We start from the raw sequence: 27,602 nt of genomic DNA, 5'->3' as shown, positions 1-27,602 counted from the left end.
AACTGTTACTGCTGCTGCCATAACAGTTAATAAATGGAGCTCTCCCAGGTTTCCCAGGTTTCTGGCTGGTCGCTGATTTCTCAGCACCTGTGTAGTCTCAGCAGGTACGTCGTCATCCTCCTCCAGTCACAGACGCCTTGGCAGCACGGACTGAAGTTTATTAGATTAGCACACTGGTTTGTGCTATATAATATTTTTTAAATCTCATTTGCTATTTACTTAATCAAATGTGGCATCTACTTGGTTTTGGAGGAGGTGGTTTTGATGAAGGGGAAAGGGGCTCTACTCTCTGTATCTAAGAAAAATTTGGCATAAAGTTCTTTTTTTTTTTTGTAGAGACACAGTCTCACTTTATCACCCTCGGTAGAGTGCCGTGGCATCACACAGCTCACAGCAACCTCCAGCTCCTAGGCTTAGGTGATTCTCTTGCCTTAGCCTCCCAAGTAGCTGGGACTACAGGCACCCTTCAGAATGCCCAGCTATTTTTTTGTTGCAATTTGGCCTGGGTCGGGTTTGAACCTGCCACCCTCAGTATATGGGGCCGGCGCCCTACTCGCTGAGCCAAAGTGCTGCCCATGGCACAAATTCTTGAATAGTTTTGCAAATGTCATATACATAAATCAAAGGTGTTCTTTATATAATACATATTTTTATCTCTGTGAATGCCTTGGTTATGAAGGACACAAAAGAAGCACATAATGGGTCCTGTTTTCAAGATTCACACACTGAATATGTAAGACATATAGCCAACAGCAGTTAGTGACAAAGTAGCAGACCTGGGCAGTGGTCATTACAGAGGATCCAGAAAGGGAAAGAAACCTTCATGAAATAGATGAGCCTGAAGAAAAGGAAGGATTTCCACAGATGAGGAATGAGGACATTTTATGTAGTTGAGAAGAAACTAAACCAGCGCTTATACAGAGCATTCCTTGTTACGTATACTTAAAAGTCTCAAGAACTTTAAGTATTCTAAGAGGACATTCTTTGTGAGAGGTTAAGGACCAAAAATGAGAGATAATTCCGAGATGTGAACAAAAAGAATCGGAGTCCAGAGGGTGCCTGTGGCTCAAAGGAGTCAGGTGCCGGCACATTCCTTCCTTCCTGGACGGGACATTCTCTTTGGGCAGGTCCCTACATTCGGCCCTATCACTTTGTAAAAAGCATTCACTAAGAGATTTTAAAAATATGGATTCATTTGTGAAATGAAGTTTGTTGGTTTCCATAAGGAAGGAATTCCCTTTCTAATAAAATGTAAAGAGTAGCAGAACCTAGTAACCTGTAATCCTGGCAGGTGAGTTGGAAGTTGTGTAAGTGGCGGTGCTTATTCATTCAGCAGACATTTGAGTGCCTATAACGTAGCAGTTCCTGTTCTGGGTAATGGAACAAATGTTCTCACCATAGTCACCAAAACCAGAGTGATAGCTCAAGAGAATAAAGTATTTTCATACCATGAGAGAATCTTAGGTGATTCCTGTTACGGAAAGTAAGGGTGATTCATTACTCCTCCAATGTGTTACCCTTCCTGTAAATAAAAATGGCCCTAGTGACTCACCAGAAACGGGAAAGGCATTTGGAGAAGGTCCAAGTAACAGTAGACATTCCACCTGTTCTAGCCTGCAAGAAACATAAATGTCTGCTCCTCCTCTTGGCCTTCCTGGTCATTGCTGTCATTAAAGCAGAATCCATCGCTTCCTCGTCTGTACATGCAATGTACTTGCAACAGCTCCAGTATCACCTTTAATACACTCCTGCTGAGCTTGATTTATGTGTGTTTTTCCTGAGAAGGTAAAAGCTCTTATGAGAGCAGGACCTATTTCTTGCCAGTCTCAGTATCCTTATCACCTGTATATGGCTCAGTTGTACGTGTAAAATAGTTGTTACATGGAACATATAATAAATACATGTTTCCTAAACATTTCCTTTGATTTGAAAATTCTTACTTTTTTTTTCACCTCTAGTCTTTAATGTTGTATTTAAACAGAACATAACAGCAGGCTAATGTGCATGAATGTAATAGACATAGCGTTACTGTTCTCTAACATCCAGAAAACCAGCTAATAAAACTAACCTATTAACTTTAAAGAATATTGTCTTCTCACCTCTGAACCCAGTAGGTCAGGTTTTCTAAGGCCACGTTTCAGTAGCATCAATCACACTGTAATTTCAATATTGTTTTTCCTACCGTGCCTGATTCTGAGTAGCTTGGTGGGTATTCATTAAGAAATAAATAATCGACCATATTTCTACAAATGACCAGAGGTGCATGCTCCATGGTCTGTTCATGTTAGGAAGACAAAATTCAGGTCCAAAGAACTTCCTGCAAGAAATGAATCTGTTGGAATGTTAGTAATCAGGTGAATTAAGTAATCAAATGAATAATGAAAGTGACACTGCCTCATACTCACGCAGCACTCACCATGTGCCAGACTCTGCTCTAAGCATTAACATATATAATAAGTTCATTCATCAAAAAAACCTATGAGGTGAATATTTCAAAGAACTAAGATGTACGTTTTTGTACATTTTATTGTCTTAAAATCAGGGCTGTGTCTTACAGTGTGGCATCATAGACTTATAATTAACTTTTCTTTGTAGTAGATGAAATAATTCTTATAATTAGTGACTTCATATATTTGATCTTTTTAACAAAAGGGAAGCAACTTGCCCCAAGTCCCGCAGTCATAGCAGTTATGACCCGTAGTCATAACTCAGGCATAGCAGAGAGTTACAATTCAGGAGCTCTGCCTCCATATCCTTGTGCTCGATGGGGAGGCTTTACAGGCTCTCTTAAACTAATGATGGTTCTCTTATAAAACTATGTAGCTAGGCGGTGCCTGTGGCTCAAGGAGTAGGGTGCCGGTCCCATATGCCGGAGGTGGCAGGTTCAAACCTAGCCCAGGCCAAAAACCAAAAAAAACAACTATGTAGCCACCACTTGTTTCTGAAATGTAATGCATTATGTTTCCTATGTAAAATATAGCTGTTTTCTCTACTGTTTATTTTAAATGTATTAAGCATTTTTACATAGGGCATTATTTTAAAATCATACAATTAAAGCATTCTGTGACATTGTATTATAGTATCATCTTATTTTGTTGGGATCAATTCTAATCCTCAATTAAAACAACTAATTAAAAAAAAATTTTTTTTAGTAAGGTAGAATTATCTTTATGTGATTAACACTTCCTTCTACCTTGTTTTTTTTAACCTCATGTTGTCCCACAGGTTTGATCTAACTCCTATATATATAATAAATAATTTTTCCCTCTACCACTTTGTAACTTTACCATGCAAGGAAATACCATATAACTTGAAGAACCTCACCCTGATGCCACCTTGGTATCCACACCATATCAGAGGTAGGAGTCTCTCGTGGTGAGGAGCTGTTGGAAACTAAACCTCTTAAACAGGGTTTGTTCCCTTAGCTATCACATCCTGGGGAGCTTCTGCAGTACTTCCTATACAAGGCGAGCATATGCTCTGCTGTTAGATTTCTCAGGTTCAAACTCTAGTTCTATTTAATGTGAGTCTGAGTGAGTTAATAATTCTCTGTGTCTCAGTTTCCTTATCTGTAGAATAATAATGGTCCTTAAACTTTATAGGTTTGAGGTGAGGATTAAATGAGATAATGAGTGTGAAATATTGAAAACAGTGCTTGGCACATTATGAGCGTTTGGTAAAGTGTTAGTAGTAGTGAGGGGAGGTAAACAATTCAGGAAACATTGTCTTAGAAGCACAAAATAAAACTAACCTGAAAGTGAGCCATGATGAGGATTTTTTACCCAGTCTTTCAGGCATCATTATAAAATGTCTGCAAAATCAACTGTACTTTGCCAATCTGCCATTCTATAATCTCTGTAATTTTCTTATTTTTCTCTTAGTCTAAAATATAGTCTGGGTTAGGCGTGGTGGCTCATACTCATCCTAGAACTCTGGGAGGCCAAGCTAGGAAGATTGCTTGAGCTCAGGAGTTTGAGACCAGCCTGAGGGAGACCCCATCCCTACTAAAAATAAAAAAGTTAGCCAGGTGTGGTGGTAGGTGCCTGTAGTCTCAGTTACTGGCAAGGCTGAGGCAGGAGACTCTCTTGAACCCAGGAGTGTGAGGTTGCTGTGAGTTAGGCTGATACCATGGCACTCTAGCCTGGGCAACAGATTGAGACTTCTGCTTCCCCTTCCCAAAAAAAACAAATTTACATAAATAAATAAAATACACTTGGTTCCAGGACCCTCTGTGGATACCCAAATCTGTAGGTTATTAAGTCCATTATATGAAATGTCATAATATTTACATATAATCTATACTCATCTTCCCATATACTTTAACTCTAGATTACCTATAATGCCTAATACAAAATGTTATGTAAATGAGGGGTTTTTATTTTTCATTGTATTGATTTTTTCCCCCAGATATTTGTAGTCTGCAGCAGTTGTTTGAATCCACTGATGCAGAGGATTAACCATGCTTATATTCTTTTTATTCTTTTTTTTTTTTTTTTTTTCTTGAGACAGAATCTCAAGCTGTTGCCCTCGTTTGAGTGCCGTGGCGTCATAGAGCACAGCAACTTCCAATTCTTGGGCTCAAGTGATCCTCTTGCCTCAGTTTTTCTCTTTTTAGTAGAGACAAGGTCTCACTTTTGCTCAGGCTAGTCTTGAACTCATGAGCTCAAGCCATTCGCCGGCCTCAGCCTCCCAGAGTGCTAGGATTATAAGAGTGAGCCACGGAACCCAGCCATGCTTATATTCTTATAGTTTCAGCAGCAATTAACAATCTCAAGGAGAAGACACCTGTCAGATAGCAAGATAATGAATCTAAATCTTACAGATTTCCTTTTGTCTATTGATTTTATAAGAAAACATCTTCCTCTAGTAGATTAATAATAAAAAGATAGCTAGAATATACATGGTATGTTTGCTCTGTGCCAGTTAGTTATAAGCAGTTTGCATTAATCCTCCTAGCAACCATGTAAGAAAAGTATTATTGTTGGCACATTTTATAGCCAAGGAAACTGAAGCCAAAAGTGCTTTGCTCAGAGTCAGAGGACTAGGAAGGGCAAAGCCGTGATACTTTTAAAATTGTTGATACCTTCATAGTAAATGCAAAACTTATGCTCAAAAACTGACTTTCTTTTCTGGCATGTTGTGGGGCTTTAAAAAACATTTCATGGGACCCTTGGTGAGATGTAGTTAGAATAGCTCTCTCTACTTCTGTGATCTTTCTCCCCAAAACCCTTAACCCAAGTTTAATCAGAAAAGTATCTGCCAAATCCCAATTAAGAGGCATTCTACAAATTACCTGACCAGTACTCCTCAAAGCTGTCAAGGTCATCAAAAACAAGAAAAGGATGCTAGGCAGAAACTAAGGATATCTGAATAAAGTTTGCATACTGGTTAATTGTGATAGATGTATCACACTAAGATGTTTAGGGGAAACTGGGTATAAAGTAAATGGAAACTCTTGGTACTATCTTCACAACTTTCCCATAACTCTAAAACCATTCTAAAATAAAAAATTTATTTTTTAAAAAAGCATTGGGGTAAGTCGCATTCGACTCTCATTTTGTACCTTTACTGCCTTGCTTATATTCTCTTGGTATATTTTTCCTTCAGTAGAGAAGTGAATGTATAGCTCAAAAGATTGATGATAGAATAAGATTATTTTCTACCATGTAAAAACTGAGCTCCTTGTTACTATATAGAACCATATGTAATTATAAATAAATGCTGATTACAGATGGCTAGTTTGTTATTTTAACATGTAGAAGTAATGTTAATATTTCTTTCTTTTGTCTTATTCAGGGAGCAGATTTTAAGAGTAAAAGAAGATGAGAACGTTCCATTTCTACTGGTTGGTAACAAATCAGATTTAGAAGATAAAAGGCAGGTTTCTGTAGAAGAGGCAAAAAACAGAGCTGACCAGTGGAATGTTAACTATGTGGAAACATCTGCTAAAACGCGAGCTAATGTTGACAAGGTAAAATGTGACTTCCTTACCATTTACTACATCGTGTTAAAAATAGGTTGATTTGCTTTAACTCGGCTCCATTTTGTCTAGAGAGTCTATGAGACTTCAAATAGATCTAATACGTGTTGATTTTTATCATCTGTGGATGCTCAGAATGCCGCATCTTAGGGATTTCTTATTTTTCCATGTCCTTAGCTTCCCAAGAGACATTAAAACGTGAGACACTGCAGCTAAATATACTTTTTTTTTAAAGCAATGGTGACATTTTTGACCTGAATGAAACCCTGCCTTTTTTCTTACCCTGATGGGGATGGGAAATTTAAAAGGACTTGTATAAATCTCAGGATATATTGTACTATATGTCCCCACTTCTGATTGACACCTGCCCAGCCCCATCTAAGTTCCCAAAAGGGAAGGTGTCTCCTAAGATGAGCCTCCAGGTAAGAGGGTTTTAAAATCTCTCTTACTGGCTCAGCGCCTATGGCTCAAGCAGATAAGGTGCCGGCCATACACACCTGAGCTGGTGGGTTCAAATCCAGCCTGGGCCCGCCAAACAACAATGACGGCTGCAACCAAAAAATAGCTGGGCATTGTGGTGGACGCCTATAGTCCCAGCTACTTGGGAGGCGGAGGCAGGAGACTCGCTTGAGCCCAGGAGTTGGAGGTTGCTGTGAACTGTAATGCCATGGCACTCTACGTAGGATGACAGTTTGAGGCTCTGTGTCCAAAAAAAATCTCTCTTACTACTACCTTTATACTCCCCACTCTCAACCTTTGTTCTCCCCTGAGTCGAAAGGGAAATCCTCTTCTCTGTGTTTTCACTTGGTTCAGAGTAGCCCTTCGAGGGACCAGGTATGGAATTCCCTGTCTGGTTTCTAGGAACTTCCCCACGTGCCAGGAACCCTCACCAGTATTCACATCGGGCTGAGACAACACGGGATCTTGAAGGTCTCTGGGTGGGACCTTTATTCAACCTCCAAGTGTCTAGGCATGATGGTGGTGTCTCTCAAACTCTCATGGGCAAAACAATCATCTATCAAGTTCAGTAAACACATTCTTGGGTCTTAACCCCCCCCCAGAGATTTTGATTGATTTCATCTGCAGTGAAGCCTGAGCATTTGTGTTTCATAAAGGCCCCCAGGCAGTGTGGACTGTGGACTGGCGCACCACACTCTAAGTCACCTCATGTTTTCATGGATTGGCCTGCTTGTGCCTGGAAATCCAGAAAGCACTGGATTAAAAAAAATTAAGAGACTCTTCCTGTTCATTTACTAGGGGCTAAGAACAGTCTCATTTCTGTCTTGCACTTTTTTTTTAAGCACATGGTTAGATTCCTATAGGACAAGATAATCTGTACAAAATGAATGCAAGGTTTCTACTCAGTATTAGTTTTCTCTAAGGTAAAGGTGTTTTTAAAGTGCTGATGAAAATATTTTAAGATTTAGTGCGTTTTGAAAGGAAATATTGACCATTAGCATATGTACACTTTTCCCCTAATTGAGTGTCTTGAGCAAATTGTAGAACACAACTACAAAAGCTGCTGAAACTAAGGGGCTGGGGAAGAGAGGCTAACAGGTAATAGCCTAACGCGTACATCGTGTGGGATTAGAGACCCTGGGACAAATGGTGTGTGCGTTCTCACCGCTCTTACAGGACAGTGAGAAAAAGACCAATGACCTAGTGGAAAGGGGCTAAAAAAGAGGAGCAGGCATGTTGTAGAAAGGAAATGCAAATGGCTTCTAAACGGGAATAGAAGCATGGTCTCCCTTAGAAAAAAGGAAGTACAATTTTAAAACATAATGGGATATTCTTTTGTTTTTTAACCTGTCACAGTAGGAAAAAAGCAAAGAATTTAAAAATATACTGTTGGCAAGAGTGTAGAAAAACAGGAACCTTTCATATGCCAGTGGAAGGACAATTGATAATTGTCTATTAAAATCATGACCCAACAATTTTAGTTCTAAAAATGTATTACTCAGAAAAAAAAAAAATCATACAATCCTGCATAAATGTATGTTCAGTGGTAGTCACTGAAGCATTATTTGTCGAAGCAGAAGACTGGAAAATTGGGCAGTGCCTGTGGCTCAGTGAGTAGGGCACCAGCCCCATATACCGAGGATGGTGGGTTCAAACCCAGCCCTGGCCAAACTGCAACAAAAAAATAGACGAGCATTGTGGTGGGCACCTGTAGTCCCAGCTACTCAGGAGGCTGAGGCAAGAGAATCACCTAAGCCCAAGAGCTGGAGGTTGCTGTGAGCTGTGACTCCACAGCACTCTACTGAGGGTGACAAAGTGAGACTCTTGTCTCAAAAAAAAAAAAAATTAATAAATAAAGAAGACTGGAAATACCCAAGTGTCCAGTAACAGACTGGTTTAAATTATGGTGTATCTGTTTAAATGGAAACTATCCAACCATTAGAAAGAAATGAGAACAGAACTAAATGTGCTGATCTGGAGAGATCTTCAATATAGAAAGAGTGAAACAAGCCAAGTGCAGATATATGCAGTGTTTTTATACACACTCATGCACATAGGAGTCGTATCACAAGCCTATATAAGACTCTGGTGCATGTGGTTGCCTCCAGACCAGAGAACTAAGTCACAGGTATATGTTCTTTTCGTTGTAAATACCCTTTTGAACTTCTGTATTTGAACTTTTTTCCGTGTGCACGTACAGTTGATCCTTGAACAACACATGCATAACACAACAACGCACTGTGCAGGTCCATTTATGCACAGATTTTTTTCAGTAGACTCAGCCCCCAGTATCAGTGTTCCACACCCACAGCCAGTTGCTGGTCCAGAATAATTTGGTGGAATGCAAAACCCTTGTATATGCATGTCTGACTTTCTGTAGCCATGGGTTCTGCTGGGCCAACCACAGGACTTGAGTTTGGGTGGAATTTGGAATCCACAAGTGTCCTGGGACCAATTTCTGGCAGGTACCGAGAGACATTTGTATTTATTACTTTTTCAAAAGAGAAAAGGTAAAGATATAGGACTATTTTATTTACTATGGCTGCATAACAAAATATACCCCATAAACTTTCTGGGTAAGACAACCATTTATTCTGTTTATAGATTCTGTGGCCAAAAACTTGGGCAGGGCGCAGTGGAGATGGCTTGTCTTAGCGACAGTGTTTGCTGCCTCAGCTGAAAAGTTTCAAGTCCAGTGTTAGAAGAATCTAAACTTAGGTTCTAGAGGTTTGTTCACACATGTCTGACTCAGCCACTTGCTGCTGGCCCTTGTCCAGAGACACCTCCATTCTTCTGCATGTGACCTTTCCGTGGGGGCTAGTTTAGGCTTCCTCAGACACAGTGGGCAGAGGTTCAAGGGCAGATGTCAGACGAGAGTAAGAGCCATGAAGAAACCACCCTGCCTCTTAGGACCTGGTCTCTGACATTATGCAGTCTTAGTTTAGCCTCATTCTCAAGGTTGAGAACTAAGTCCCACCTTACTTCGTTCAGGAGGAAGGGGAATACACTTCACCTCTTGATGGAAAGCACATAGAAATATTGCTGTGGCCAGTTTCTGAATATACAACCTACAGTAGGTGTTCACTACTCCAAAAGAAAATTACATTAAATGAGTCTGCTTATAAACTGAGGCCCGGATTCCTAGTGAAAACCGTAATTTCCTGTCCTGCTACATCCTGCAGAGTAGATACCAGATAAAGTACCTCAGTGGCTAAATAAAAGTCATTTGCAGCAACTATTCAATTTCCAAAATTAGGTTATATTTTATTTTTTTTTTTTATGTTTTGCTGAGGAAATAATCTAATAGTCAAAAGAGCTAATATTAGTGCTCGTAAGAGCCAGGCACTATGACAAGCACTAACATTGAACCCTTAACCATATGCACCACAGAAACTCTTCTCTTGCTCACATTCTGGATGAAGAAACTGCAGTATGGGGAGATTACTTAGCTGGCTCAAGGTCGCAGGGTTGGTGTTGGCATCTGCTTCCTCTGGGTCTGGCCAGCTCTGGTACTCACATGCTTTCCTCACTTTTTCACTGAAAACAATGGTTGGAATAGCCAGTGTTGTCTCCCATTTTGTATATCACTGTTACTAGAAGCCTAATCACAAATGTTCAGAGGTAACAAGTGCTAATGTCGTTTCCTTCTATTGAATTGCAAAGTATCATGCATTGTTACAGAGAACAACTACCAACCCTCCATGACATCCCAGGACTCTTGGCTTATCCTCATCTGGATTCTGAATAGACCGTTGGATAGACGTTTCAAAGAGGCATATTTTAAATGTCCTCTGTGAAAAAGTGACATACAGTAACTTTTAATGGTGGTCTCAGAGACCACAGAGGACATTTAAAATACGCCTCTTTGAAACGTCTATCCAGCGGTCAATTCGGAATCCAGATGAGGATAAGCCATGAGCCTGGGGATCTCGTGGAGGGCTCATATTAGAGCCCAGTTCACTGGGTTCACTCTTTGACCTTGTTAGTACTCCTCTAGCTCAGTATTTATTTGTCACTCCAAGGTTCCTCTGATTTTACAGAATTTCTTGACATAATGGAAAGAAGTTGAGCAAGTAGATACCCAAAGGAGAAGTATGACTTATTTTGTTATGTCTCAATTTCATGTTGAGAAAAGAATTTTGGTAGAAACACGCTGTGTTTTTTCAAAATATTATTTTTTGTTTTTTTTCATTATACAAGTAATATTTGGATACATGCTTATAATATAAAGAAGAACTCAGAATACAAAAGTCTGAGTAGGAAAGTGAGTTTATTTACTCTCAGATTTTACTCCTTTTTCCTCCCTTCCTGTAAGTAACCAGCACTACTAACACTGGTGTATAGTTCTGCACATTAGAGGCAGGAATATATGTATCAGCAGGAAGTTTGTGTTTGCTGTTTCACCCAAATTAATAGGATTTATATATATGCATCTATGCTAGATATGTGTGGGCATGTTTGTGGTTTGCTTTTTAAATTTTACCACAAATAGATGTGGTAAAATCAAAGCAAACCTTTCCATGTTGCTTTGTGTAGATGTACCCACATTTTATTTTTTTGAGACAGAGTCTCAAGCTGTCACCCTGTGTAGAGTGCTGTAGTGTCACAGCTCACAGCAACTTCCAACTTGGGCTCAAGGGATATTCTTGCCTCCATTTTTTTATTTTGTTAGTAGACATGAAGTCTCACTTTTGCTCAGGCTGGTTTCAAACTCGTGAGCTCAAGTAATCCACCCGCCTCAGCCTCCCAGAGTGCTAGGATACCATGTCCGGCTCATATCCACATTTTTTTTTTAAAGATCTACAAAATGTTCTATAGTTAGGTTTTTCTAGAATTCAGTCATTTTCCTTTTTTTTGAGACAGAGTCTCAAGCTGTCACTGTGGGTAGAGTGCTGTGGCATCACAGCTTACAGCAGCCTCACTCTTGGGCTTCAGCGATTCTCTTGCCTCAGCCTCTCAAGTAGCTGGGACTACAGGCACTGCCACAATGCCCGACTATTTTTTGGTTGTAGTTGTCATTGTTGTTTGGCAGGCCTGGGCTGGATTTGAACCTGCCACCTCTGGTGTGTGGCTGGCTCCCTAACCGCTGAGCTACAGGCCCAAGCCCAGTCATTTTCCTATTGATTGCACTTTGATTGTTTGCAGTTTTTCTATAACAGGTTGAGTGTCACTTATCTGAATTCTTGGGACCCAAAGTATTTTAGATTTCAGATTTTTTAGGATTTTGGAATATTTGCGTATACATGATGAGGTATTTTGGGGATGGCTCTCAAGACTAAACATGAAATTTATTTATGTTTTGTTATACACCTTATACATATAGCCTGAAGGTAATTTTATGTATTTTTTTTTGAGACAGAGTTTTACTTTGTCACCCTCAGTAAAGTGCTGTGGCATCACAGCTCACAGCAACCTCAAACTCTTGAGCATAAGAGATTCTCTTGCCTCAGCCTCCCAAGTAGCTGGGACTACAGGTGCCCACCACAACACTCGGCTATATTCTTGTTGCAGTTGTCGTTGTTTAGCTGGCCCAGGCCGGGTTCAAACCCGCCAGCTTTGGTGTATGTGGCTGGCGCCCTACTCACTGAGCTATGGGCACGGCCCTTTATGCAATATTTTTAATAATTTTATACATGAAACAAAGTTTTGACCATGACCTATTACACAGGGTCAGGTGTGGAATTTCCCATTTTTGGTATCCTGTCAGCACTCAGAAAAGTTTTAGATTATGGAGTGTTTCAGATTTGGAATTTTTGGATTAGTGATGGCTGAACCTATACAAACAAGCGTTCAGGCAAGAGTAAGAACTAAGGTGCATTTTAAATTATAACGACAGGCTACCCTCCAAAAAGGGATTGTGTGAGAAAACCCTTTCCACACAGTTTTGCCAGCACTAATTAAAACAGCCTTTAAAAATCACCAGTGAGGTGGGTAAGTCATTGTTTTAATTTGTGTTTCTTGATTACCAATGAAGCTGAGCATCTTATGATCAATCAGCTATTTGTATATGTTCTATCATGTCCCTTCTGCCCATTACTCTAGTGGTTTACTTTTATTTTTTGACTCAGTAAGTCCAGTTTTATTAAGGACATTAACCCTTTGTCCATTTATATTTTGTAGATGTTGTTTCCTAATCTGTGCCATATCTTTTAAGTTTGTTTATTTTGTCTTTTGCTGTGGAAAAACATTAAAGATTATGTCGTCAAATTTGTCAGTGTATTCCCTTGTGATTTCTGGGTTTTGTGGCTTTCTTAAAAAAGCTTTTTCCCATCCTAAACTTAAAAATCTTTTTAATTTTTTACTTTGTTTTTGATTTAGCTTTTATAATAGATCCTTAATCCATTTGAAAATTTACTGTTGTCTGTGATGTGAACTAGGGACTACTAAGTACTTAAAGTGAGGAAACCGTTGAAGACAAAGATTTAGATTTAAGCTAATAGCTGTGATTCTTTTTAGAGAGATGTAATAAGTTTTATATATTTTTTCATCTAGAAGTATTCTAAGCTAAGCATTATGAGCCCATATGTTTGTTTTGGTTAGTTTTAATTTGATTTATATAAGAAGAGGGACTTTCTATGGTCTCTAGTCTGGAATTTGAAAAGCCCAATTTTGTACACACTGTGTTGTTTTAAAATAGAAAGGAGATAGCTGGGCGTTGTGGCGGGCGCCTGTAGTCCCAGCTACTCGGGAGGCTGAGGCAAGAGAATCGCTTAAGCCCAGGAGTTGGAGGTTGCTGTGAGCTGTGTGAGGCCACGGCACTCTACCCAGGGCCATAAAGTGAGACTCTGTCTCTACAAAAAAAAAAGTAAAAATAGAAAGGAGAAAGAGGGAGATAGGAGGAGGAGAGGGAAGGAGGAAAGGCGAGAGAAGTGAATTTGAGAATGTCCGTTTTAAACAAAAGTGAAGGAAGCCCTGTGCTTAGAGGATTATCATTTGTCTGGGTTTATCAACACCAGTGCTTTATTCCTATCCCTAGTTACTCATTTCCTTCCACTTGGCAGTTGGAAGGACTTCCTTTAGCTTTAATTCATTAAATGAGCTAATGAAGACTTTTAAAGTTTCCCACTGTATTTGCTAGTTAAAATGACCTTGGCACTTTCGAATAGGGATTCGTTGGAAATTTATTGCAGAGGCTGATCTAAAATTATACACATAATAACCTTTCCACAGTGATGTATCTGCATTAGAAAACAGTACTAGGCGTACTCTGATAATTGCATTTAGTTAGAATGGAGGCTTCCTGCTCTAGCTAGTTACCAATGAACTTGAAGCAGAGGTCTTCCAAAATCCCCAGTCTCTGGGGAAATAGAATCACAAGAATTCTCGGGTTTTATATCATTGTTGTGTTGCAGTCTGTTGCATTCTTCTTCTTTTTTTTTTTTTTTTTAATGCTCAATTTTTTCCTTCCTTAACCAATTCATGGCCCTTTAGTTGATCCTGTGTCCATTTGACTCAGCCCATTAATCTTTGATAGCTTTCTTTTTTTTTTTTTCTGATTTCAAAATATTACAAATGTTTTTGTTACATGGGTACCTTGTATAAGACTCAAGTCAGAGCTTTTGGTGGGTTCCTCACCAGAATAGTATTCATTGTACCCAAAAGGTAAGTTTTTAGCCTGTGCCTTCCCCCTATCTTGGTTTCCAGCGTCCTTTATATCTCTCTGCCCTTGTGGATCCATTGTTTAGCTCTCACTTATAATTGAGAACATGTGGTGTTTGGTTTTCCATTTCTGAGATATTTCATTTAGGATAATGGTCTCCCTTCCATTACTGCAAGAGACATTATTTAATTCTTTTTTATGGCTGAATAGTACTCCGTGGTATATATGTATATAATATATGTATATATTGTGTGGTGCCTGTGGCTCAAGGAGTAGGGCGCTGGTCCCATATGCCGGAGGTGGCGGGTTCAAACCTAGCCCCGGCCAAAAAAAAAACCCACAAAAAAAAAAAAAAAAAAAACTTAAAAAAAAAATATATGTGTATATTATATATATATTATACACACCCATTATGCACTCATGAATTGATGGGCACTTAGGTTGGTTCCACACCTTTGCAATTGTGAATTGCACTGCAATAAACCTTCAAATGGTCTCTTTTTGATTAAATGATAATTTTTCTTTGGGTGGTTACCCAGCAGTAGGATTGCTAGATGGGTCTACATTTATTCCTTCAGGAATCTCCATACTGTTTTCCATAAAGGTTATACTGATTTGCAGTCCTACCAACACAGTATGAGCATTCCTTTCTCTCTGTATCCACGCCAGCATCTGTTGTATTTTTGCTTTTTAGAAAGCTAAAAAAATAAATACGGTCATTCTGCTAGGAATATGGTGGCATATCATTGTAGTTTTAATTTGCATTGCCCTGGTGATTACTGGTGTTGAGCATTTTTTCTATGTTTTTTGGCTATTTCTGTATCTTCTTCTGAAAATTTTCTGCTCATGTTTTTCCCCCACTTTTGATAGGGTTGTTTGGTTTTTCTTGCTAATTTGAGGTCTTTGTAGATTCTGGATATTAGTCCTTTATCAGGACTAATATCTATACTAAACTATTTGTATAGTTTGCAAATATTTTCTCTCACTCTGTAGAGTGTCTGTTCACTGTTGATTATTATTTCCTTTGCTGTGCAGAAGCTTTTTAAATTTAATTAAGTCCCATTTCTTTATTTTTGTTGTTGCTTTTGCAGACATAAAGAGTTTTCTTCTAGAATTTTTCCAGTTTCATGCCTTACACTTATGTCTTTTATCCATCTTGAATTAATTTTTTTTTGAAACAGAGCCTCAAGCTGTTGCCCTGGGTAGAGTGCTGTGGCATTACAGCTCACAGCAACCTCCAACTCCTGGGCTCAAGCCATTCTCTTGCCTCGGCCTCCCAAGTAGCTGGGACTACAGGCGCCTGCCACAACGCCCAGCTATTTTTTTTGGTTGCAGCTATCATTGTTGTTTGGCGGGCCCAGGCTGGATTTGAACCCGCCAGCTCAGGTGTATGTGGCTGGCACTTTAGCCACTTGAGCCACAGGCACTGAGCCTTGAATTAATTTTTGCATATGACAAGAGATAGGTGTCCTTGCTCGGCACTGTAGCTCAGTGGTTAGGGTGCCAGCCACATGTACCAGGGCTGGTGGGTTCAAACCCAGCCTGGGTTTCCTAAACAACGATGGCAACAACAAAAAAGTAGCCAGGCGTTGTGGCAGGCGCCTATAGTCCCAGCTACTTGGGAAGCTGAGGCAAGAGAATTGCTTAAGCCTTAGAGTTTGAGATTGCTGTGAGCTGTGATGCCAGGTACTGTACCAAGAGTGACATAATGAGACTCTGTCTCAAAAAAAAAATATATCAATAAATAAAGATATGGGTTCCTGTTTCATTCTTCTGCGTTTGGCTATCCAGTTTTCCCACTAAGTAGGCCTTCCTTTCCCCAGTGTATGTTGTCTGCTTTGTCAAAAATCAATTGGTTGCAGCTATATGGTTTTATTTCTGAGTTCTGTTCTGCAATGGATTACATGGATTTACTTCTCTACTTTTGTATCAGTACATGTTTTTGGTTACTATAGCCTTGTAGTATAACTTGAAGTAAAATGTGATGCCTCCAGGTTTGTTAATTTTGCTATTATTTAGGGTCTTTTTTTTTTATTTCTGAGGAAGCTTAGGATGATGTTTTTCTAAGTCTGTGAAATAAGACAGTATTTTGATAAGAATTGGTTTACATTTATAAATCACTTTCAGCAGGCTGGGCACCTGTAGTTCAGTGGTTAGGGTGCTGGCCACATGCTCCAGGGCTGATGGATTTGAACCCGGCTGGGGCCTGCTAAACAACAACAACAAAAAAAAAAATAGCCGGGTGGTGTGGCGGGCACCTGTAATCCCAGCTACTAGAGAGGCTGAGACAAGAGAATCGCCTGAGCCCAAGAGTTTGAGGTTTCTGTGAGCTATGACACCATGGCAGTCTACCGAGGGTGACAAAGTGAGACTGTGTCTCAATTAAAAAAAAAATCACTTTGGGCAGAATGGACATTTTAATGATCTTGATTATGCCAATCCATGAGTAAGGGGTGATTTTCCATTTGTTTGTGTCATTTGTAATTTCTTCCATCAGTATTTCTCAGTATATTCATCATGATTCTCCTTCTAGAGATCTTTCATCTCTGTGGGTAAGTGTATTTCTAGGTATTTCGTTTTCTTTGTAGTGATTATAAATGATATTGAGTCCTTAGTTTGACTCTCAGTTTGACCATTATTGTTATATAGAATTACTACTGATTTGTGTACAATAATTTTGTAACCTGAGATTTTACAGAGTATATTTATCAGCCTAGGAGTCTTTTGGTGGAATCTTTCAAGTTTTCTAGATAAAAGATCATGTCATCAACAGACAGGGATAGTTTGACCTCTTCTTTCCTAATTTGGATACCTTCTACTTCTTTCTCTTGCCTGATTGCTCTGGCTAGGACCTCCAATACTATGTTGAATATAAGTGATGGTATCGTTTTCTTGATCCAGTTCTTAGGGGGAATCCTTTCAACTTTTCCTCATTCAGTATAATATTGGTTGTGGTTTTCTCATATATGGCTTTTATTTTGAGGTATGTTCCTTCTATGCCAAGTTTGTTGAGGGTTTTTATCCTAAAGGGAGTGCTGGATTCTATCTAATTCTTTTTTTGAATTTATTAAGGTAATCATACTTTTTGTCTTTAATTCTGTTTATGTGGTGAATCACATTTATTGATTTCTGTATGTTGAACCATCCTTGCAATCCTGGGACGAAACACACTTGATCATATTTGATCCTTTCTGATGTGCTATTGGATTTGGTTTGCTAGTATTTTGTTGAAGATTTTTGCATCTATGTTCATAAGGGATATTTGTCTGTAGTTTTCTTTTTGTGTGTGTCCTTTCCTAGGTATACTGGCTTCAAAGAATGAATCCGGAAGGATTCCCTATTTCTTGATATTATGGAACAATTTCATTAGATTGGTTCTGGTAGAATTCTGCTGTGAATCCATCTAGTCCAGGGCTTGCTTCCCGCCGCCCTTTGGTTGGGAGATTTTTTATTACTATTTCAATCTTGCTACTCAGTATTGGTCTGTTCAGAATTTCTATTTCTTCCTCATTCAAGCTTGGGAGGTTGTGTATTTCCCCAAATTTATTCATTTCCTTTAGATATTCAACTTTGTGTGCATAGAGATTTTCAGAATAGTCACAGATATTTTTGTGGCATCAGTCGTAATGTCTTTTTTCATTTCTGATTGAGCTTGTTTGCGTCCTTTTTCTTGTACTTCTAGTTAATCTTGCTAGTGGTGTGTCAAATTTTATCTTTCCAAAGAACCAACTTTTTGTTTCATTGATCCTTTTGTATTGGTTTTTGTTTGTTTCCATTTCATTTAGTTCTGCTCTGAGCTTTTTTTTTTTTTTTTTTATGCTGCTGGCTATGGGTTTCGTTGGGTTCTTTTTCTAGTTCCTTGAGGTGTGACATTAAGTTGTTAATTTGTGGTCTTCATTTTTCTGATGAAGCTATGAATTTTGTTTTAAAGCTATGAATTTTCCCCTTCAGACTGCTTTTCCTATATCCCATAGATTTTGAAAGCATGTGTCCACTGTGTTGTTCAGTTCAAGGGATCTTTGGAGTTCCATCTTAATTTCATCAATGATCTAAGGATTGTTCAGCAGTAAGTTGTTTAATTTCCTGGCTTTTTGTAGAATTGAGTGGTTTTCTTGGAATTGATTTCTAATTTTATTCCACTTTGGTCTAAGAAGACACATGGAATGATTTTAAGTTTCTTGAATTTGCTGAGACTTGTCTTGCAGCCTAAGATTTGACCAGTCTTGGAAAATGTCCCATGTGCTGATAAGAAGAATGTATATTCAGATAGTCAGTAGTTTGGGGGTAGAATATCCTGTAAATGTCTGTTAGGTCCACTTATTATAGAGTCTTGTTTAAGTCTGGCATTTCTTTTATTCATTTTCTGCTTTGATGATCTGTTCAGTCCTGTTAGTGGGGTGTTAAAGTCCCCTGTTAAGATGCTACTATTTAGGGCAGTGCCTGTGGCTCAAGAAGTAGGGTGCCGGCCCCATATACCAGAGGTGGTGGGTTCAAACCCGGCCCCAGCCAAAAACTGCAAAAAAAAAAAAAAAAAGATGCTACTATTTATTTCTTTGCTTTATGAATCTAGGAGCTCCTATGTTAGGTGCATATATATTTAAGGTTGTTATGTTTTCCTGTTGCATTGCTCCCTTTACCATTATATAATGATCATCTTTAAAAAAATTTTTTTTAATTTAAAGTCTGTTGATTGTATCTGATATGAGAATGTCTGTGCTTATTTTTGGTTTCCATTTGCATGTAACATTTTTTCCCATCCCTTTACCTTGAGTTATCAGTGTGTGTCCTTGTGGGTTATATGTATTTCCCTGAGACAGCAGATACTTGAGCTCTGTTTTTTCACCCATTCAGCCAGTCTGTGTCTTTAAAGTGGGGCAATAAGTTGAGTTGAGTGTTAGTGTTGATGTGTGTGATACTGTTGTGTTCATCATGTTAGCTGATACCTTATTGTTTTGGTTTCCTTCTTCTATTATTTTATAAGAGTTATGAGCTTTAACTTTGGGATATCTTTACACGGTTCTGTTCCATGTTATAATGCACTTTTGAGTATTTCTTGTAGAGCACATCTGGTAGTGAAAAATTCCCCTAGTGCTTCCTTGTCTGGAAAAGTGTTCTATTTTTCCATCATTTATGAAACTTGGTTTTGTAAGATACAGAATTCTTGGCTGACAGTTCTGTTTTAGAACGATTAAAAAGTTTGTTGAGGTCCCACTGAGAAGTCTGCTGTTTGCCTGATGGGTATTCCTTTGTAGGTTAGTTGTTGCTTTTGTCTTGCAGCTTGTAAGATTTTCTTGATGTGGACTTTAGCCAGGGCACTGACTGTGTGACTTAGATATTTGCTGTGTGTTATAAATCTTCCCATTGTGTAATGACCATCTTGTGTCTGGATCTGAATCTCTGATGAAACCAGGGAAATTCTCCTCAGTAATTCACTGGAGTAGGTTTTCCACAGTTTTTGCTTTTTCTTCTTCTGCCTAGGGATCCCTATAATTCAAATATTGTCTCATTTCACCTAGTCCCGTATTTCTCTGAGTGATTGTTCATTCTTCTTTATTCTTTTCCCTGCATCTTTGACTGACTAGGTTAATTTGAAAACCTTGTTTTTAAGCTCTGAGATTCTTCTGTTGGGTCTATTGTGGGCTTTTGTTTTGTTTTGTTTTGTTTTGTAACAGAGTCTCATTTCTTTTGCCCTGGGGAGAGTGCCATAGCATCATCAAAACTCACAGCAACCTCAAACTCTTGGGCTCAAGCAATCCTCTTGCCTCAGCCTCCCGAATAGCTAAGACTACAGGTGCCCTCTTCAAAATGGCTGGCTAGTTTTTCTGTTTTTAGTAGAGATCAGGTCTAAATCTTGCTTGGGCTAATCTTGAGGTCAGGCTATCTACCTGCCTTGGCCTCCCAGAGTGCTAGGATTACAGATATGAGCTACTGTGCCCAGCCTACTGACATTTCAGTAATTTCCTTTTGGTTAGGGTGTTGCTGTGGATCTGTCGTGATCCTTTGGGCATGTTAAACTAACTTATTTTCTCATGTTGCCAGAATTCTTTTGCTGGCCTCTCATCTGAAACCTCTTTTCTCAGCTCACAGCTGATAAGTTTGTGGCACACCTGTTCTCCCTTTCTGGGAACTCTCTACTTAGTGAAAAGGATGATAAATCCCCAGTGAGTGCTTTTTTTGTTCTATTCCAAAGGTCTGACCCTGCGAGAAAAGGGCCGATGCTCAGAGAGCCTGTGCTGCAGTTTTTCTCCTGCATCATCCCCTTCTTCTGTGGTTGTCACAGTCCAAGCTGGTACTGGAGGATATTTGTCCAGGCCCCTGTTGAAAGCCTGGGCAGGGGGCTGGGAGTCCCTCTCACCAGAGGCGGTGTTATGTCCTTGCCTGGCATCTGGGCAGGTTACAGGAAATAATGAGTACCTGGGCATATGGCAGAACTGCAGCCAGTGGCAGGGTGGGTCCTGGGTCCTTGGTGAGGGCATGCAGAGATCACTCGACCTTGGTGGGCCTGTTTTGGACACAGGTTCTTGGTGGGTACCTGAACAGTTTGGGTGTCTTGGCTGGTAACTGGGCAGGTTCCAGGACTGCAGCTAGCCACAGGGTGGCTCCTTGGGCCACAGCTGCTGGACCATCCATGCCTGGCAGGGCTGAGGTGACATCAGGGCCCCACCAGGTTGCAGTGGCTGGAGCTCTCACTCTGCCCAGGTGGAACAGTGGCAGCTGCTGCAGTGCTGTACAGTCCTGGTAGTAGCACTGTCAGCATGACAAGATGGTGGTTGCAGATGCTTAGGGCTGGTGGGTGCTGCCTGTTCTTTTTAGATCCCCTGGAGGCAGCCATTGGGGGATTTGGTGGGGTGCGTGGCTCAGTCACAGTGACCACACCAAAACCCGACCTGACAGGGCTAATGGGGAAGTGGCTACAGTAGAGCTGACCCCTCTGCAAACTAGGGACTGAGAGCGCAGACTGGCACCTGTTGCAGCAGCCCAGGACCAGGCATTGGTAGACCCCACTGTGCCTGCTGTTGCATGCAGGGCTTGCAGTCTCCGAGCAGCTCCCTGATCAGTTAAAGGCCACTGTGGTGGGGGAGTACAGAGCCCCAAAGATCTCTCTCCTAACCCTCCCCCAGTACCTTCTTATCTTGCTGAGTGGATTACCTTTCCTCTCTCCTCTGCTTTGGATATCTCCATTTGCTCCTCTGTTGATTCACAATAATCTCTCCGAGGTGTCCGTCTATGAGTAAACCTCTACCCCAAACCTTTCACCTTCTCCTTGAGATGGGTGAGTACAGGCTGCTTTTAGTCTGCCATCTTTGCCCCTCTCCAATAGGGTTCTTGCTTTCTGGCTTAAATTTTATATTTCTGTCTGTAGATCAGGAACCAGCCATTCATCTAAGGAACCTGGTTCGGTTTGATAGGAATGGTATTCAGCAGCCACGGCCTAGGTGTTAATTTGCTCTTCGCTGTTAGGCAGTCATTGCTTAGTGTCCTTCCAGCAAATAGTGCTGAAAATAGGTGGTATTAAATTTTTCTTAATGTGATCATATCATTATTGCAATTTTAACATTACAGATTTATCTTTTCTTACACTGAAAATCTTGTTTCTAAACTACAGTAACTTAATCACTTTCTTGCGTCATCCTGCTGTGTGTATCTATAAAATAGCTCCACACATATCACTGTCACCAACAGTCTACAAAGTGGACTTTAAGATTTGTCTTATTTTATTTGTTGGTAGTTTGTTTCTATTTTTATTCTGAGCATCTATTCTAAGCATTATAGACTGTGTTTTCAAGGTACTTGATATGATCCCTCTATGAATATATCACCAATTTGGAACGTAGTTCGTCTTACTTGTTTTAATTTGATTTTCAATTGTTAGAGTTTGCCTCTTTGTTTTTAATTTCATTTTTGAATATATAAAACATTTATGTCTCCAGAGTAACAGGGTATATTCAGAGATACTTCATTATTCCCTCTATATTCTTTCCTTCCTCTTTAAAATAAAATTGATAATTAGAATTTGGTTCATCATTTCATTATTTCTTTTTGCAAATGCAAATAAACACATGTGTACTCTTTTCCTACTAACACACAGGTAGCTCTATATCCTATTCTGCATCTTGCTTTTTCAGGTAAGGTTTCCATTGGAAAGCTAAACACCTGTTAGAATGGTACATATACTTACACACGTATACAATAAGTATATGTGGTGTACATATACTTATGACATTGATCATCTCTTAAACATCATGCTAGCTTTTAGTCTTTTTGAGTTTGTTTTAATTTTATAAGTAATAACTGAATTTTTTTGAAATCCAGTATGCAAGAGTGTGGACTGTAAAAGTCATTCCTGTATTTGTTGTGTACTCACCACTATTCACGTATACTTTTTGAGTCTGTGTCGTTCCAGGCCCTTCTCTATTAAAGAATAGGCAGCATATGTTATTGAAATTACCTTTTGAATTACTATACTAGTATTTTTTTAATTATTGTGCTAATATCTCATTTTTTGCAAATTCCTATTAGACATCAGACAAAAATTGATAAATTCTCAAATGGAGGGTAGCAAAGAAAGTTGTTTTCTAGTGTCTGATGTCAAGATCATAAAGAAAGCACTCATTTTCCTCAGTTCCATTTCTAAGAATGGAGCTTTGGAACAAGTTATGAAATATAATTCAAAGTTATTAAGTACAAATTTCATTAAAACTTTAGTTTTGTGCTGCCTTCTTTCTGTACTCCCCAGACAAGAGATCTCAAATATTTGTACTTCTGTTATCCCCAAGGTTTACTGCTGTGATTTGGAGAAATACTAAGTTTATATTGTATATTTTGCTTTATTTACCCTATTTTCTTTTTTCTAGGTATTTTTTGATTTAATGAGGGAAATTCGAGCCAGGAAAATGGAAGACAGCAAAGAAAAGAATGGGAAAAAGAAGAGGAAAAGTTTAGCCAAGAGAATCAGAGAAAGATGCTGCATTTTATAATCAAAGCCCAAACTCCTTTCTTATCTTGACCATACTAATAAATATAATTTATAAGCATTGCCATTGAAGGCTCAATTGACTGAAATTACTTTAACATTTTGGAAATTGTTACGTATCACTAAAAGCATGAATTGGAACTGCACCGAAAGCCAAATTTACTTAAAAAAGAAATCAATGTGGCTTCACCAAGAAACAGAGTTCATGATTTCATAATTGCCTACATGTATCACAGTCCTGAATGTAGCGTTGTGAGCTTGTGTGTCTCGGGCAGTCTTTCTTGATCTATTAAATAAAGACATGAGATGGGGGTGGGGAATGGGAGGAAAGGCTCCTTCCTCTGGTGTTATTATAAAGCTTAAATTTTAAATCATTTTAAAATGTTTTGGTCTTCTACTGCCTTGAAAACTGACAGTTGTGAACATGATAGTTTAACTGTACCACTTTTTTAAACCATTGTTATGCAAAATATAGAAGAAAAAGTTATTGGCATGTTGTTGCATACAGTTAAACTGAGAGTAATTCATCTGTGAATCTGCATTAATTACCTGGTGATTAACTTAGAAAAGTGGTGTAAACTTGTACGTGGAAATTTTTGAATATGCCTTAATTTAGAAACTGAAAAATGCCCAATTACATCATTCTGGGTGTGTTCTCAGTGGTGCCAGGGGTCTGTTGCCCCTTGTGTACTGGCAAGAGAATATATGCCTAGCATGGAGTATAACTTTTGTATAGGAGGTTCAGTTGAGAAATAACTGTCTGCTAGGAGTCTGTCCAAATTAAAATGTGTGCCATACTCTGGTTCTTGAAACTAGGATTCCAGAGCTCCTTGATTGCTTCTAATAAAGTATAAAGTCATTTAAAATGAAGGGCTGGCATATACTTGTAAGATAATTTTAGACTGCAAGGCTTCAGCCCCAGTTATGTTTGAGTAAACAGTCTTTTTTCTCTAAGATGCTGGTCCCTGGAAATCCTTTTCTGCCAGTGATAAGCATGTAACTGTGTTAAGTTTTTAATCTCCTGGGAGCAGGACATAGGAAGAAATGTCAGCAGAGCTAATGCGTTGTGCACTGGTACACTTTGGGAAAACACTCGTGCTCACCGTACCGCCTGTTCACTTCTGCGTTTGTACTTATGAGGTTATTTTGGCTTTACAGCAGTTAGGAGTATTTGTTGTCTGCTTATGTTCATAATAAAGAATACTACATTCTTTACTTTTCATAATAAAGAATAGCTACATTTTCTTAACATCAAGCAGTCAAACCCAGGTATAGTGTAGAAAATATGTTTGGCACACAGACCGAGACTTAGGCTACGTCACCATCATGTGGTGTTCCCATGAAAAAACTGTAGCACACGCTATTTGAGAACATGATTTCAGTGGGAAACATGCCACTGTCAGATTTTTCTTTTCCTCTTTGGAGTGAGACTAGGGCAGTTAATTCAAGAGTTTTCTTTCTTTTTTCTCAGTCCAAATTTCAACAGGTCTTAGATGTCTTCAGGCATTCCAGGTAACAGGTGTGTACGTAAAGTTAAGAAAAATAGGCTTTTTAGGAATTCAGCTCTTCAGATATTACATCCAGCTTCTCATGTACAATATTTGTCCTAAAGGGTTTGAGATGTACATCTTCCACTTCGTGTTTCTCATAGGCTTAGTCAGATGCAGAAGTTAGCAGGGTGGCGCTGGCCAGCGGGCCCAGCCGTCTCTGTGTGTACTCACTGCAGTCTTACCTAACCAGGGGTCCTAACCACTAACATTGTGATTTGCTTTGAGACCTTTCCTCTCCTGGGTACTGAGGTGCTATGAAGCCAACTGACAAAGATGCATCACATGTCTTAGGCTGATGCCATTACCCGATTTGTTTATTTGCAATTTGAGCCATTTAAAGACCAATAAACTTCCTTTTTTAAAATGCTTGTGGTGTTACTTGATGTTTACAATGGAGCGTGTAAAATTCAGATTTAGCAACCAGGGCATCTTTAGCAGTGATTTGTTTATTTATTTATTTATTTAGCAAAAAAATAGAAAATATTTTAACATGCCCAAATAGAAATTCTAGAACTGAAAATTACAATATCTTAAAGATATTGGCCTTCCCTTCAGAATGAAAGTGGACGAGTAGTCAGTGAAGTTGAAGGTACAGCAATACAAATTGTCCTATCTGAAGAACAGAGAAAACAAAGATTTTTTATTTATTTTTGAGACAGTCTCAAGCTGTCACCCCAGGTAGAGTGCCATGGCGTCACAGCTCACAGCAACCTCAAACTCTTGGGCTCAAGCGATTCTCTTGCCTCAGCCTCGCAAGTAGCTGGAACTACTGGTGCCCACCACACACCTGGCTATTATTTTGTTGCAGTTTTCATGGTTGTAGCTGACCCGGGCCAGGTTTGAACTTGCCAGCCTTGGTGTATGTGGCTGGCACCCTACCCACTGAGCTACAGGCACCGCCTGAATTTTTTTTTTTCTTTTTTTTTCTTTTTAATGAAAATGGCGTCAGGGACCTGTGGGAAAATGTCAAAGTATAATATGCATATAATTGGAATTCCAGAAAAAGGAGAGATGGAAGGGTGGAAGGGGGCAGAAGGAACATTTGAAGACACATCGTATGTGGGTGGGCCATGTTGAGCCTTGTCTTAACCGTAGAGCTTTTGTATGCCTTTCAATAAACTCTGAATACTCTAGAAAAAAAAAGACAGAATATAAATGCCTCTCAAATTTGGTGAAGGACATGAATGTACAGATAGGAATAAGCTCAGTGAACCCTGGACAGGATGAGATGAAAATTATACCTGGGCATGTTACAGACAACTATTGTAAATTATAGATAAGAGAAAATTTTTGCAAGAAGACAGAAAAGCAGTGCTTTACAAATAGGAGAATAACAATTTGAATATTGTGGACTTATTGGAAATTTGGAAGGTCAGGAGACATGGAAGAACATCTTTAAAGGGGTCAATATACCATAAAATAACCAGCATTTTAAAACATTCTTAAAAGATGAAGGTGAAGTCGATTTTATGAAACTGTAACAATTTACTGCCTAGACACGTGTTCCACAAATAACTATATTTTTATATATTACACATACAAATATGTAGAAGTTGTTCAGGCCAAAGTAAAATGGTATCAGAGGGAAGCTTAAGACATTTCGGAAGAGATAAAAGCCATTGGAAATGGTGTGTTATGTCTTCTACCCAGCAATTTAAAAACACTCCTGAGCTCTCAGTTTGGGGACTTCCTTTTTGTAACATTAGATTTCCAAAATAACAGTGTCATCGATGCTCAGGCTTAACCAACATTCAGAAGTGGAAAGACGGTCATGGCCATGATGACGTAGACGATGTATGTTATGCAGTCATGAAAATCACAAGTGTGTATGTTCTAAAATGCTACTATAAACTTAAGGAAGAATAGGGGACTGCTTTATATTCATGTTCTAACCAGAATGACTCCAGAGGCAATTTAATCTCCAAATTATAACAGGAATGACTACCCCATTACCATGTAGGCCATTCACATTTGATGTCTGGTGGGGAATCTTGGCCTATTAACTATCAAACAGCCTGTGAGTTAGAAACAACTTGGCCCAATATTGAGCACAACCTTCCAATATTCAATTCATTTTAATTTTTTACTTCACTCAAACAATGCTAGAATGAGCACGTTTAAGTTACAATTGGCATGATACTAAATCTTGCTGTGTCACTTTTTTTTTGAGACATAGTCTCACTATGTCACCCTGGGTAGAGTGCTATGGTGTCACAGCTCACAGCAACCTCCAGCTCTTGGGCCTAGGTGCTTCTCTTGCCTCAGCCTCCCAAGTAGCTGGGACTACAGGCACCCACCACAACGCCCAGCTGTTTTTTGTAGTTGTCATTGTAGTTTGGCAGGCCAGAGCTGGGTTTGAACCTCCAGATCCAGTGTATGTGGCTGGTGCCCTAGCCACTGAGCTACAAGCGCAAGCCAATGTGTCACTTATTCTTAACATCAACATGGGATATGATGTCAAATACTATGCACCAACCAAAGGTTAGATTAAGTTCTGGTCTCAGATTGAATTAGAATGTCCCAAAATTGGGCGGCGCCTGTGGCTCAGTGAGTGGGGCTCCGGCCCCATATGCCGAGGGTGGCAGGTTCAAACCCAGCCCCGGCCAAACTGCAACAACAAAATAGCCGGGCGTTGTGGCGGGCGCCTGTAGTCCCAGCTGCTCGGGAGGCTGAGGCAGGAGAATCGCGTAAGCCCAGGAGTTAGAGGTTGCTGTGAGACGTGTGACGCCACGGCACTCTACCCGAGGGCGGTACAGTGAGACTCTGTCTCTACCGGAAAAAAAAAAAAAAAGAATGTTCCAAAATTTTTGTGACAAAGATGTAAAACAAAATTTGGCCGCCACCTATTACTACGTTAAGGGAAACTCTCAAAGCATTTACTAAAATTCCTATAGAGGTTTCAGAGTAATCCTTTCTTATTTAAACCAGTGTTAAAAGTCTGCTTTAGTAAATTAGTAGTCAAGAGTAGCAGGTTAATCGAGGTTTTCATGCATGCCTTTAGTTTTCCATACATTGTAACGGACCCTGTTGTGGGCACTG

At 39.4% G+C, this 27,602-nt stretch overlaps 1 protein-coding gene across 2 annotated transcripts in view; it reads left to right on the top strand.

Moving 5' to 3' along the window:
- RALA (RAS like proto-oncogene A) overlaps positions 1–24,929 on the top strand; it is a 91,228-nt gene extending 66,299 nt beyond the window's left edge. For both annotated transcript variants that reach the window (XM_053553602.1, XM_053553603.1), the window contains exons 4-5: positions 5,797–5,971; positions 22,895–24,929. In XM_053553602.1, coding sequence (XP_053409577.1) covers positions 5,797–5,971; positions 22,895–23,017 — 298 coding nt within the window. In that variant the 3' untranslated portion in view covers positions 23,018–24,929. The remainder of the gene's footprint in view (positions 1–5,796; positions 5,972–22,894) is intronic.
- Positions 24,930–27,602: the final 2,673 nt, after the last annotated feature.

Source organism: Nycticebus coucang, chromosome 11 (genome assembly GCF_027406575.1).
Source record: "Nycticebus coucang isolate mNycCou1 chromosome 11, mNycCou1.pri, whole genome shotgun sequence".
NCBI classification, from domain to species: domain Eukaryota; kingdom Metazoa; phylum Chordata; class Mammalia; order Primates; family Lorisidae; genus Nycticebus; species Nycticebus coucang.
The sequence above is the reverse complement of the archived record's forward strand: the minus strand, read 5'-3'. Positions and strand labels throughout refer to the sequence as shown.